Source organism: Ambystoma mexicanum, chromosome 12, assembly GCF_040938575.1.
Source record: "Ambystoma mexicanum isolate Mex_15411 chromosome 12, UKY_AmexF1_1, whole genome shotgun sequence".
Taxonomy (NCBI): domain Eukaryota; kingdom Metazoa; phylum Chordata; class Amphibia; order Caudata; family Ambystomatidae; genus Ambystoma; species Ambystoma mexicanum.
The window spans coordinates 646410039-646425422 of NC_090936.1; the positions used below are offsets into that span (position 1 = coordinate 646410039).

General features: G+C 46.7%; 1 protein-coding gene across 3 annotated transcripts in view; it reads right to left on the minus strand.

Moving 5' to 3' along the window:
• SRPK2 (SRSF protein kinase 2) overlaps positions 1–15384 on the minus strand; it is a 1693306-nt gene that overhangs the window by 683641 nt on the left and 994281 nt on the right. For all 3 annotated transcript variants that reach the window (XM_069629122.1, XM_069629123.1, XM_069629124.1), the window contains one exon: positions 8305–8411. In XM_069629122.1, coding sequence (XP_069485223.1) covers positions 8305–8411 — 107 coding nt within the window. The remainder of the gene's footprint in view (positions 1–8304; positions 8412–15384) is intronic.

Sequence of the window (15384 nt, forward strand, 5' to 3'; positions counted from 1 at the left end):
TGGGCATCTGGGGGTAAGAGGAAGGGGGGAGTGGGAATCATATACAAGTCGTCATTGGACCTTCACAGTGAACAAATACACTGGGATGTGGAGGGCCGGTTTCTGGTCCAGAAAGGGAAGATAAGAACACGCACAGTCACACTCTGCTCCGCTTACGCTCCCAACCAGAATCAGACTCATTTAAGTGAATCTCTTTTCGACTTTTTAGATGGATGGAGGGAGGCACGCTAGTGTGCGGTGGCGATTTGAACATTATTGCAAACCCGAGCCTAGACTGGGAATCCATGAGACAGGGCGCTCAACAGCTTAACAGTACCCCAGAGGAACGATTTCTTAGCCAACTGTGGGCCAACCACCAAATTGACACCTGACACCAAATGTAAGAGCCTTCACTTTTTACCCCCGCCCACATCTCACTTACTCAAGAATCAATTATATGTTGGTCGGCGCAGAGATTGAAAGCGCCATCTTAAAAACCTCCATTGAAATAGTGGCCTGGACAGACCACAATCTCTGCCTCCTTGAACTGGATATGGGCCCACACCTGTGCGCAGAGTGTAGATGGACGTGCAATGACACTCTCTATAAAGATCCATTATTAAAGGAAACTCTCAATGATGCAATAAAAAATTATTGTGTTGACAATGACACAGGAGCAATATCCTTAAATACGGTGTGGGAGGCAGTAAAAGCCACGATTCGAGGGGTGCTAATCGCAAAGGAACACAAAAAATTAGGCTAAGGTTGAAGAGGGAAAAAGACTTGAAAGCAGAGAACACACAGAGAGAGGGATCTCCAGATACACCCCGCCGGGAGAGGAAGCCCTGCCACAGATCAGTGAGCTTTGGGAAGAATGGCGAAGTATCTGGCAGAACAAAGCGCTATTGCAACTGCGATACCTAAAACAAACATTTTATGAAAAAGGTGACAAGGCTCACACCATGCTGGCCAATCGCCTATGAAAGCAAAGGGCAAATAGATCAACCCCTAAGATTAAAAACAAACAGGGACTGGACCTGACAGATCCCCTAGAAATTGTAGGGCGCTTCTCGAAATTCTACGCCTCCAGCCATCTCTAAGATGAAAGCCTTTTACAAAGCTAACTCATATTCCCTCATCCCTTTTTAGTGAAACTTTTTTAACTCAGTTATGGAAACCAGCCAGGCAACCCCTTCGTTTACCGAATCCAGAATAGTAGTTCTGCCCAAAGAGGGTAAACACCCCACAGAATGCGCATCCTACTATCCGATTTCACTGATAAATGTGGATGCAAAGATTTATGCAAGTATTGTAACTAACCACCTGGCCCAAGTCATGCACCAGCTAGTACATACTGATCAGGTCGGTTACGTGAGGGGCAGACAATGTCTGCAAAACTCTTGATTTGGTGGCAACTATCCAGGAAAGTGAGGACTGCCCTATCTTGATGTCGATCGACGCAGAGAAGGCTTGGACAGAGTCAAATTGCCCTTTGTGCGTGCGATTATGAAATGGGCGGGATTAGGGGGCCTGTGGATATCGGGCGCAGAAGAAAAAAGTCCTCGTGAATGGAGTCGCCTCAGAGCTCTTTGACCTGACGCAGGGCACACGGCGGGGATGCCCCATGTCCCCCCTTTTGTACGCTCTCGTAGTGGAGCCCTTCACGCAGGCAATAAGAACCAACCCTCACATTCGCAGGATAAAGGGAGGGAAAAAAAAAAAGTACAAACTGGCACTATTTGCAGATTACATCTTTACATCTTGGCCTACATCACCCGGCCGCAGGAATCGATTCCTACCCTGCTCGCAACCTTGAGGCAGTATGGGGCTGTCCGGCTTCAAAGCAAATCTCAGTAAAACAGTGTCTCTCACGCTCCAGACGAATGCGACCCTTCCTGCCAACCTAATAGAGGAATGGGGCTCTCAATTGCACACCACTGGACTGAGGTACCTTGGGGTAGAAATCACGACGGTCCCGGCCAACCTATTCAATGCAAACTATAGGCCCCTCTGGAACATGGTCAAGGCAGACCTGGAGAGGTGGTGCGCGCTGGCGCTCTGCTGGGCCGCGAGGTATACCTCTATCAAAATTAACATTCTCCCTCGCTTCTTGTTTCTCTTCCTGTGCATCCCCGTGATTCTCCCAGTGGCTTTTCACACGGAAGTTAAGCGGTCTCTTGTGGAGTATCTGTGGGAAAACCTGAAACTTTGAGTCCCCTACTCAACTCCGATTCTGCCGAAAGATAGGGTGGTGTATAGGAAAACCTGATCTTTACGAGTACTTTAGGGCTTCTCAACTCTGCATCCTTGCAGACCACCTGTGGGAAAGCCCGGAGAAAAAACTGATTGCCCTGGAAAACAATCTATTCTCTCCGGTTAACCTGGGCGAATGGCTATGGTCCCCCTTTCAATCCTTACCACATAGAATTAGGGAGCACCCAATATTGTGTTATGGTCTCTCTGGCATCCCACCGAAGGCATGAAGGGTGTCACATCTTGGCCTTCTCCCCTCAGCTGTATCTGGGCTACCCCCATTTGAGACAAAGTCGTTGGAGTCCATCATTGTCAACCCCAATATGACAATGGTCTGTTAAGAGCAGGGCAGATGTGGAGGGAGGGCACCTACATTTCCAAAGCAGAGCTGGAGGAAGCACAACATGGGATTGCAATAGCGCAGCTGCCCTACCTACTGCTGAGGAGTGTCCTGCATGACCTGTGCTGGGGCGATTCCCTGCGCATACCTCTTACAGCATTCAAACGCACACCAAGGTCAGATAGCCCAACTGTATAGCGCCCTGCACACTAGGGGTCACCTTACGCAACCCACTACTCAGGCTAAATGGGAAGATGAATTAGAGCTCCCTGACCAACCAGAGACATGGGTGGTGATATACAGGACTGTGTGGAACTCATCCATATCCATGCAATACAAACTACATAATGGGAGGCTGTTAATGAGGTGGCACCTAACCCCACACCAGCTCTCAAAAATGTTCTCAGGAGCAACGCCATTAGGTTGGAGGGGTATGGAGAGACAAGTGACTACTGGCACCAATGGTGGGGGTGTGTAAAGGCACAAGCTTTTTGGAAAGAAGTCCTTGGGTGGATTCACAAGATAGATGGGATTTCCAGAGCGCTCTCACCGCTGCTTGTCTTGTTTGGGATAGAACCAAGCCAGGATGACTCTCATGTAGTCTTATCTCACATGCCTAGGGACTTGTTGCTTGCAGCGAGAGTGTGCCTCAAGGTCAAATAGAAGAGTAGTGTATTGCAGACAAAAGGGGAATGGCTGTCGCAAGCATACTCGATCTATCAGATGGAAAGCATCACGGCCACCCTCCTAGAATCCCACTTCCACATAGGCATGATATGGCTCCCGTTCTTGGAATACCACACATTATATAAGGAGAAGACAAAAGGGGCAGGCCTAGGCTGAATGGGAGAGCACTGAAACACACAACAGCTCTCTGGGGACCCGGGAGACCTTTGGAGCACAACCCTCACCGGGGTAGGGAGGAAATGACTTCAAAATCAGCTTTGGACATAAAGCGAGCCTTCATCGAAGGAAAACAAAATGTTTGGTGTAAATTAGGAGATCAGTATTTGGACCCATGATGCTCAATACGCTTCTCTGATGCATGGGGGAGGGGCGGAAGGGAGAAATGGGGATACACATGTTAGCCTTGTTGCTTGTTCTACCTTTAACACTACCTTTCCAAAAACACACAGGCCACACATGCCCTACAAACTGATATCTCATGGTATGCAATCCACCAGGTCTATGTGATCATTATTGAGGAAAAGATGACAAGAGCAACGTGGGAGTTGGCATCACTCATCTGAGGGCCTCCAAGGACTTCATTGAAATGTCTTCAATGGTGACTGTTTTTGGTAACATTATCAGAAAAATTGTGTTTCTCTTTGTATATTGTAAACTCAATAAAATATGGTTAAAAAAATGCACAAAACCAAATGTATTGGTCATATTGCTCCACAGCATGCTTTTTTCTTTTATTTTGTTTATTTTTCTCATCTTTTTCCAAAGATTCCAAAAGCATTCAATTACTATGTTAATTATATGACTTAAACATCAACAACATAATGGTCAATCGCATACACTGGCATGTGACTATTAGAGTCTAAAAGGACTACTTACACGGTATCGAAATGGACAATGTCAACAGTACATATAATACACGTATTTAACCTAATTCCAAAATGGCCGCCGGTGCACGATGACATCACCACATTGATGACATCATCACACAATGCACGCCAATGCCATTTTCTAGCATTTAAAAACAAGTAGGGCCCACAATCTCACACATCTCTGGGAGTCGGTGACCTGCTGCCAGGATTTTCTTCAGTAGAAGGTAAGACTTGGCTCTTTCTAAAGGCTAATTGAAATTTTGGACTTCGTTCCAATAAGACATTGGGGACTCCATCTAAATTGCTGTAATATTTTGAATACACAGATCCTGCACTGATTAGGACCCTTGCCTACTCAACCATTCACATAGACCAAGGTATGCAATTCAAATTATCTTTTTGCAACAGTACTGTTATTATCTCTTGAGAACCAATAGGACATCATAACATTAGCGGTTGCACTTATGTATTTCAGAATAATGAAAGGCACCATACTCAACGCAAGATTAGCTTGGGTTTAACCCATATGAAGAATAAGGAAGGCTGGTAATAATTGAAGGTATATTATACCAAGTATACCATGTCAATTAATAACTATGTAGTATATCTATGAATCTAAGAATTTAAATGCCCATCAAACACATTTTTTGTTTTTGTTTATTTTCTTGAATAGTCCCTGAAGATGGTCACCATTGACCAAAATGCATTGGACATGAACATTATTTGTCATAGGCCGATTTTCGAACTCTTAAGAATAAAAACTATTTGTTGTGAAAACACATGCATTTTTGGATGAATCTTTATTGACGAATATATCAGTACTATTAGAACAACATACAACGAACCGAGCAGATTTCCACACAGGTCTTTCCAGTTGTCTGGGATACCTTACCCAGATCAATATCCGGTCAACATTTTCTATCACCCCGCAGTGTGAATGGGGAGAAATCTGTCGACAGGACCAAATAATCGAACTACAATCATAGAAGTTTATTACAAATTTCAGACACACTGAAGCTGTGCCTGCTCACCCCCCTTCTACTAGAGAACAAACACACACCCACAAACGTTCCAGGTGAAAAGAAACCTGGGATTCTATAGTGAAAGTTTGCTATCGAAAATAATCTGCTCCAAACAGATGGACTAAAAATAGCCTGTGACTTCCAACAAGTTATCTCTTTCTACAAAGCACTACTGAGGATATCCCAGAACCAAAAACAGGTAATGCTGTAGTTTGGGGGATGGCAAGGCACTTCGCTAATGTGCAGATGCAAAATGTTTTCTAACTGTTTTCTGTTGACAGCTCCTGTACTGTGGACTCGCCCGTTTCTCTGGGGGCACAATGTAAGAAGTCCCTACCTAGGGGAGAATCAGAGGCCTTGTAATTGCTAACACTTTAGCAAGGTGCTTTCTTCATGTGTTTAGACACACCCCCTAAAATTCTTCTGCGATCACATTGTCACCTGCTCAAGCCAACCTCTGACAAACTGGCCACATGAATGAGGCAATCGCTTAACTCACTGAACCATCCTCCCAGATGCTTGAACTTAAGTACACTTTAGGGAGCCACGGGTTTAGGGAAACTGAGAAACAATAATACATTTCTCAAAAACACGCATCCTAGTGTACCAATTTATACTCACCTATCCTATTTCAATTGATTACCCTAGCCATGTTGCTCATTTTTTCCTTCTATATGCATCTGAAAACTTAGATCAACAGCGATTTCTTCCATATTCCACACACTTTTGTGTTAAAATGGCACACCACAAATGTTTGATATAGATCACACAATGTTTGAGGAGTGTGATGAATCCGGTGGAGTCATCACTGATTGGCCGGCTGTGACCTCCTCCCATGTGGCAGGGGAAGGCAGTCGCTACCTGATCCTGCCCCTGGAGGTGGCGAATCACATGGGGGGGAAGAAAACCTCCAGGGAGATGTAATGGCTTCATCGGGTGAGACATGGTATCCCCCAGTTCCCCTGGAAAACCCTTTCCTTAGACCTATAGGCCCACATTCCAAAGGGGGTCTGCCTCATGAGATTTATGAAACCGCCTCGCCAGTTCCACCTATCAATTCTCGAGGACTCATTCACCATTTAAAGCCATTGGGGATGTTTACCCACATTATTTGAACCAATTGTCAAAACTGGACTTCCTTTCCCAGAATGACTAAAGTACTGGGACGAGGAAGAGGAATCAAGCAATGCAGTGCTAAGGAGGCCACAAGCCCAGCAAGCACTCTAGTTGTTGCTCGCATACATCTGTGCCTGGGGAATTTAAAGGGCAGAAGCAGAGTGTCTAATTCTCCTGCTGGAGGGAGAGAGCTATGCCTCTACGCGAAGTTCACGGAACAGAGAGGCTGAAACCGGTGTGGTGGAGCCAGGCGGCTCATAATGGAGAAAGAAGCTGCAGCGCGTGGACACCAGGAACCAACAAGAAACTCCTGGGTGTTCATAGGAGACAGAGCAGCGCTTCACCTACTGAAGCCTGGAACGAAGCAGACATGTAGAGTGGAAGCTGTGGGTAAACCAAGATGATGCGGTTGCGAGACGGAAGCAGAAGAAGACCCTCTACCGGCAGACTGCAGGAGAATACAGGAATGCCAGTAAGAGCCGATGAGTCCAGCCAGAGACGCCAGGCTGGATCGGCGGCCACGCCGAATGCAAATAATTGTAAATCAAGCAATCGAGAGATAAAGAGCGTAAGTACTTAATATTAAAGGGGGAATTGAACTACGAGCAAAACCCTTAAAAACATGCAAATGTACACAATGCACGAATATGGGAAACACAAATAAGATAATATATCAAGGAGATAAATTATCAAATAAAATATATGTGCAATTATGGGAGAGGCAGAGGCCCGTATGAACAGAAGTCCTGGCAGGAGAGTATAGCAGGCAACTAAACTACAATTGTGACAAGTAAAAGAAGTCCTGAGAAGAACCATCAGTATTGGGAAAAGGATTGTGTTACAAAGGAGAGAAGCTAACAAAATCCTGGCAGAAAAGTATACCGGGGGTCCTGAAAGAGACAAAGGTACAAAGCCTCACAGTTGTGTGTCAGTGTTAAGGGTGGCCAAGAAAGGCACACAGAACTGTTGTTTGTGAAACATCAGAATGTGGGGAGGAATGCAGGAGAAGGGAACCACACTCTGGAGCAACAACCTTTATCCGTGAAGAACCTTTGAGTTGGAGCCTTTTATTTTTCTTTTATAAACACTTTTCTAAACCACCCCAGGTTAAAGACATTTCCATTTCACATTAGAATTCAGTTTATAGTGTAAGGGTCAGAATAGAACTTTGGACACAGGACAGTTTTACTTTGCACATTCTGATGCAGGCAAATGCTTCGTTTTGGTTTAGGTAGGGAAATTCCTCTTAGAGCAGGGTCAGAAAGGCATTTTCCCAACCCCTTTTATTTTCAAAAATATTCTAACCAAAATCATGGCTAACCTGAGTCTGAATTTCATTCCTGACTCCTCACAGGAGGTTATCCATTAATTTCACAAATCAATGACTCAATGGCAAATTGTGGGGCAGTCAAATAACACAGACTGCTATACATATTCGGGGAAATATTATTTCAAATGAAAAATCAAGGATGATGCATCCTTTTTGCCTCCATTAGACATACATAAAGCATAGTTATATGCCTTTGCAGGAGTCAGTCTTTACAATATCAAAACAAATCTGCAGACATGACATGTTGTCACAGTTGCAACATCGATGTACAATTACGAGTTTACCAATCTATTTTGAGTGTCTTCCCTTTTAGGGGAAGGAGAAATGCTTTGAAAGACATTACACATACTATTTTGTGCAAATGCATGTCATGGCTGCAACACATCAAATGCTATATTAAAGAAATCCCTTCAAATGGCAATTTCACCATAATGCAGGCACTTTTCCCCTACTAAAACATGGTACATAGTATGCATACAGATGCAAGTCTGACTTCCATTTTATATTTGTACAAAACAAATATCCAGCTATACACCCACAAGATTACAAGCGCATAACATCGTTTTACAAACAAGTGACAGGAAGTATATGTGAAGAAATGAATGCACATTGCCTTGAAAAATGTAATAAAATACACAGAAAAATAATCAATGAGTTAAAAGTAAAAATAGACTCACAAACTAAAAAATATTTCTTTAGAAAACTTACTTGGCAAATGATACTTTTCACACAGCGAATAGGAAGCCCTTGGTAATTTGATTTGATTATCCATTTTAAGAGATGATGTCCAAGCACTTCAAACACCATACAAACATCTATGGTCTAGTTAAGGACAGTATACAAAGAAATCTTTCAATGTCATTCAATATAGAGTCAGGTGCACATATTTGTGGTGACAATTGTTACAGCTGTGCTAATTTACTGAGTTTGCAGTTATGGTAACATAGCAATTGAAAACAAACATGGCAAATCAAATACTTTTCCCCTTTTCTAGTACTTGCCAGGCCACAACTATTAGATAGATGGTGTCTTCAATACATTCACATCATTGGCTAAATATTTTGAAATTGGGTGAGAAATGACAAAACAATGTAAGGGCACAGTTGGCCCTATAACTGCCTCAGACTTCAGGCACCTCAAGGCATAGTGTGCAATTCCTTTTACAACACGCAAACCTTTAGAAGGCAGTACTCAGTCCTGTTAATTTACTCATTACACTACCATGTACATGGAAACAGGTTCAATTTTTTGACCCCACCACCATTCAGCCAAAACTAAGAATCTATTAACCTGTAATGTTTCTTCCAGGCAGTGCAGAGATTCATAACATTTTATAAATTATCCCAGCCTCAATGTATATTCATTACCACATTAAAAATACAATGTACCCGGCATTCTGTGTCATTTGGGACAAACCAGTGTATGTATCCTGAGGATATCAAAGAGGCTAAATGAAGGTAACAAAGCTTAGTGAGTTGAACAAGTTACTTACCAAATGGTAACGTTCTTTCGACTGGATGTTCCTCCAACGTATTCCACATCATTGACATGTAATGTCCACAGCTGTGCACTTAGGCAACTTTTTCGGCAGAGGCTGTCCTGCGTCGATGACGTTGGGTCATGTCCCTCGAAGGCCTCTGTCGAGGACGACGTCACTGGATGTTATAAATAGGACGCACTGCGCCCGTAGCCTCAGTTTCAGTTTTTGTCCTCAGAACGTGTGGCACCAGTCTTATGCCTGATTGACTGCACTTAGCCTTGTGGAAATGGAAGCTGCAATTGCATAGGAAATTCTCCTGAAGGGCAGACTGCGAGGGCGATGTGGAATACGTTGGAGGAACATCCAGTCGAAAGAACGTTACCAGTTGGTAAGTAACTTGTTCTTCGAATAGATTGTGTCCTCCAACGTATTTTGCATCGTTGACAGACTCCCAAAGCAGTACCAGTAAATGGAAGAGGGAAAATACTTTAGAGTACCCAATTAGATTGCGGAATAAAGAACTGCCTTCCCAAAGGCCATATCCTGACCATGGACTGTATCCAGGGAGTAATGTTTAAAAAAGGTGTGGATTGAAGGCCATGTGGCTGCATCACAAATGTTCCCAATAGAAAACCCCTGCTGAAGGGTTATGGAAGTAGCCACGCCACTAGTGGAATGAGCTCGCAACCCTTCAGGAGGGTCCTTACCCGCTAATCAGTAACACTCCGTAATGGTGTGGATAATCCACCTGGACAAGGTCTGCTTGGTAACAGCCTGGCCCAAATGGTGTCCAGCATATCCTACAAAGAGTCGATCGTCCACTCCGGTCCCCGGATATCGAGAAATGTAAAAGGTCAGAGCTCTCCTAGGATCCAACCTATGGAGTCGCTCCTCTTCCTTACCAGGAGATGAGGAGGAGGTTAGAAAGATGGAAGGACCACCTTTTGACTCAAATGATATTCAGAAACTACCTTAGGTAGAAAAGAGGGACGCACCAGCAGTACAACCCTGTCCTTGTGAAACACAGTAAAGGGTGGCTTAGATGAAAGTGCCTGCTATTCACTCACTCTGCGAGCGGAAGTAACCTCAACCAAGAACACAGTCTTGAAGGACAGTAATCTCAAAGGACAAGAGTGCAAAGGTTCAAGCGGAGCACCAATGAGAAATTTCAAAACCAAATTCAAATCCCAAACCGGCACCTGGAAAGGGGACGGTGGGAATACATTAGTCAGTCCTTTAAGAAACTGAGAAATCAAAGGAATCTTAAAGTAAGAACATTCTTCAGACGATTGCTTAAAGATGGACAGCGCTGCCAGGTAACCCTTAATGGTACCCACTTGAAGGCCCCTGTGGGCCAAAGAAAGTAAGAAAGACAAAACCATAGGAATGGAGCACTGAAAAGGATCAACATTGTGATCTCTGCACCAGTCGCAGAATTTACAGCAACGGTACAGGGATTTTGTTGCAGGCCACCTGGCCGAAAGAAACACCTCCATCACGTCATCCCGGAGGTCCCAATCCTTATACCTCAACCTTTCAGATATCAAGCGTAAAGGTTGAGAGTCTTGACCTCTGGATGGAGAACCTGACCCCCCTCGCGCAAGAGCAGATCCTCTCGGTAGGGAAGACAGCGTGGAGGGCAGATGGACATTTCTAAAAGGTCTGGGTACCACGCTCTCCTGGCCCAATCCGGAGCAATGAGGATCATGTGGTAACCGAACTTCTGTAACCTCCGCAACACTTGAGGAATGACGCGGACTGGAGGAAACACGTACAAAAGTGGGAATGACTAATCCACCATGAACGAGTCTCCTAAGACTTCTCTTGGAGGAAATTCCCTTGAGCAGAACCTCTTGCACTTCCGGTTGACACTGGTGGCAAATCGATCCACTTGCGGGGTTCCTCAAAGGGCGAAGATCTCCTGAAGGACTTCCTGAGCCAACTCCCACTCGTGAGAGATCGTGCTCGGCCTGCTCAGAGCATCAGCCGCTGCATTTTCATCTCCGGCCAGATGAACTGCGACATCAAAATTTCCTGCTGGATGGACCAGAACCAGAGCTGCATAGCCTCTCTGCACAACGGGAGTGACCCTACCCCCCCTTTTTTGTTGAGGTAATGCATGGCCACTGAGTTGTCTGTCATGATCAGGACACTCTTCCCCCGTACAGAAGGCAGAAAAGCCTTCAGGGCTAGCCTGATGGCCCGCAGCTCTAACAGATTGATGTTGAGTTTGGACTCCGACGGAGACCAGCAACTGCTTGCATTCAAATCGTTGGCATGAGCGCCCCATCCTGTGAGGGAAGCGTCCATCACTACAGTCACCTCTGGCCATGGTTGCCAAAACCGTTAACACTTCATCAGGTTCCCTTCGTTGGCCCACCACAGAAGATCCTGGGAGACCGAGTGGAATCTGAACGGGTTCCGACATCTTGCCTGTGAACTGTGAGCACTGCATCTTGAGAACACATTGCAGGGATTTCATCCGCAGCCTGGCCTCTGGCACCAGAAAAATGCAGGTTGCCAGGAGGCCGAGCAACCTTAAGAAATCGAAAGCCAGGAGACTCTGGGCATGTTGAAACTTGTCCACCATCTGCACAATGTGATGGGCCCTTACCTTAGGAGGCGAACACTTCCCCAAGGATGTGTCTAACACAGCACCGATGTACTGGAGCTGTTGGGAAGGTGTCAGATGCGACTTCTAGAAATTCAGGGAGAAGGCCAGCTTGTGGAGGGTGCGGCAGGTGAGACCGAGGTGATCCAACTCTTGCTCGGGAGAGCACGCCCGGATCAGCTAGTCGTCCAGGTAGGGATAGACGTGAATCCCCCCTCGCCTGAGGTACGCTGCCACCACCACCATTAGCTTGGTGAAGACCCTCAGAGCGGAGGTCAATCCGAACGGCAGGACCCGAAACTGAAAGTGCAAGTGGCCAGCCGCAAACCTCAGGTACTTTCTGTGCGGCACATGAAAATAAGCATTCTTGAGGTCCAGAGACACCAACCAATCCTGAAGTTGAAGGGCCTGGAGGACTTGAGAAAGAGTGACCACTTTGAACATGTCCTTCCAGATAAGTTTGTTCAACCAACGCAAGTCCATGATGGGTCTCAATCCCCGTCTTTCTTTGGGATAAAAAAATAAGGGGAATCCCAACCCTTGTTCCTCTCCGCTACTAGCACCAGTTCTATAGCGTCTTTCTCCAGCAGGGACAACATCTCCTGCGCAAGGAGCGGATCCTGAAGCTTCAAAGAGAATTTCCCTGGTGGATTGTCGTGAGGCTGCTGAAGGAAGGGAAGGCAGTAGCCGTGGGCTATGGAACCCAGAACCCATGCATCTGAAGTAATGGCTTGCCACTCTTCGAGATGCTCAGACAGTCTACCCCCAACCGGCGAACCATGGGACATGGTCTCATGACTGTTTGGAAGCAGCTGCGGCAGTGCCTGAAGGCAAAGAGGCAGCTGCCTGAGCGGCTTTGGCACCACGATTTCCCCGACCACAACAGGTACTTTTTTACTGGCTCCTTTGACTGGCGGCCCCACTCGTTCTACCAAAGGAGGAGTAGTAACGAAAAGAATCTCCCCTCAATTGCTGTCCCCTAGGACAAAAAGGCGGCGGTTGACGCACAGCTGCGCTCAAAGATTTAGCCGCAGGTTTCGAGGTCTGCAATCTCTCAAGGCTCTTGTCAGCCTTGCTGTCAAACAAATGTGCGCCATCAAAGGGCATGTTGAGAAGACGGGCCTGCACATCCGGAGCAAAAACCGACTTCTGCAACCACACAAATCTGCGTATAACGGTGCTCACAGCCATGGAGCGGCTAACACTGTCGGCCATATCCAAACCCGACTGAAGGGATTTGCACATGGCATCCTTGCCGTCCTGCACGAGAGCAAGGAACCCATCCCTTTCTTCCCCCAGGGGAATATGCTCAGCCGCCAACAAAACACAGTTCCACAGTGTGTGTGAGAACCTTGCCAAGACACAAGTGGAGTTGGCCGATTTCAATGCCATGATCCCAGCAGAAATGACCTTCCGGGCCCAACCGTCAAAGTGCTTGTCGTCCCTATCCGGAGGGATAGTAGGGTACGCCGCCTGCCTTGAGGTGGCGGTAGCCGCCTGAATCACCAAACTCTCGAGAGTGGGATGAGTAGATAAATAGCTGGGGTTGCTAACGGAAGGGTGGTATTTCTTAGTCAAAGATTTATTAACAGCCAGAAGAGATTTCGGGGACTGCCAAAGAGCTGCCAACCTTTTCTGTAAGGTGAGATGAAATGGTAAAACCGGGTCAGAGGACGGACCTTGATCTAAGATGTCCATTAGATCATCCTGCACAAAGTCTTCAGGAGGACTGGACCAGCCCAGATACCCAGAGACCGTCACCATGAGCCTCCTGTATGACGACTCCGCATGAGCTCCAGGCTCAGTTCTCCCAAATTCCACTTCCGGGGAAGTGTCCAACCCACTGGCATCATGGAGTGTCTGCCTCAACTCCTCCAAATGACTGTCTCCAGAAAAAAGTGGAGCTTCATCAAGTTCACCAGGGTCCTCAAACTCAGACCATTCTTCCTCTACATGAATGTCATCCAGAGGGGGCTGAAACCCAGGCCTGGAGACAGAAGAGGGCCTGGAGGCCAAAACTGGCCGAACAGACTTCCCATTAGCCTTCCTTGGAGGATCGACGGGAACCGGGTACTCCAAAGGCACATTGAGAAAAATCCCGAAGGCACCGATAGGGCCGAAGGCTTCGACTCCGAGAGCGTTGACAACTTCGACGTCGGGAACACCGGAGGCTTCGGCATCGACACAGGTGCCGACGGTGCCGTGGGCTGGCACAATGGTAAAGCGTTGAAGTCCGAGTCGGACGGAGTCTGTGTCGACTAGCCCTCAATAGGTAGCTGCGGTCTCGCTGGGGACGAGGATCGAGACTTTTCAAATCCTTGTCTGTACGGGACCTCAAAGGCTCCCTATGCAAGTCGCGTCGTGGACCCGAGCCCCGAAGGCGTGCGAGCCACGGTACGAGACCGATCCTGGTCGGCTTCGTGAGAAGGCACGACTGGACCCATGCCCTGCAATTGAAAAATCACTAGATAATGTTCTTTAAACGCCGCCCATTCCTCAGGAGTCAAGGACTTTGTTGGGCATTCTACTTTCATCGAGGCACCATCTTCTGAGGAGGACGGGGAAGGTGAGCAGTGACGGCACTTCCTATAGTGCCGGGACGAGGAAGAAGAATGGCGGGAACCACTCCGGGACCGAGATCCCCGGGACTCCTTCCGAGAGTCACCCCTCGAGTCGCCAGTAGAAACCCCCTTGGACTTGGATTTGGACTTTCGGGACTTAACAGGCTTAGAGCCCCTACCTGCCTGAAGCTTCCCCTTACGCTCCCACAAGGCCTTGGCTGACATTTTGAGCAGTCATCGGTATTGTGCGACTCGCCCAGGCACCACAAAACAAATGCGGTACGGGTCAGTGAGCGACATCTTAGACTTGCAGTCCCGGCAGGTCTTGAAGCCAGACCGCGGAGTCGGAGGGGTCGAAGAGAAAGACATGGTAACGATGAACACACGAGGAGTGCCGAGTATCACGAAGCAACACGTTCGCGGAAATAACAGAACTGAGGCTATGGGCGCTGTGTGTCCTATTTATAACATCTGGTGACGTCGCCCTCGACGGAGGCCTTCGAGGGACATCGACCCGATGCCATGACGCCCTCTGCCGAAAAAGTTTCCGAAGTGCACAGCTGTGGACATTACATGTCAAAGATGTGGAATACATTGGAGGACATAATCCATTCGAAAATGTGTCCACTGTAGCCATGGACCTGTCCACTGATAAAAGGATAGTAAACATGGGCTGTCGTTTTATTGAGATACTTACTAACAACTGTGGTACAATCCTCTCTATCCTTGTGTGGCTCCTTAAAAATGTCACTCTGTCCCTTATAACATTCCACATTCTAGGTGTTCATTGGAATGTAAGATGTAACATCCCCTTTCCTCACAACATTGCTGAAGCAGTTTCGAACAAGGGTTATACTACATAAAGACACTAATGCTTCAAAACAGCTAATGAGAGCTTAGCTCTATGATCAGTATTAATTTAATATGAATGGAGCATTGGGAAGGGAGAGAAAATGTTAATGTGCTACATACAACTATAATTCTGTATCTTATTCTCATGATGCCTACCCCCGGGCTTCAGGACCAAGCCCATCAGCTCCGGAAGCAAGCATCCAGATATTTATTAAAACCCCAACAGCCCCGACTGGGGGCTGTTTGGGTTCAGTCCTGGCGCCTCAGGCGCCAGGCTCATCATA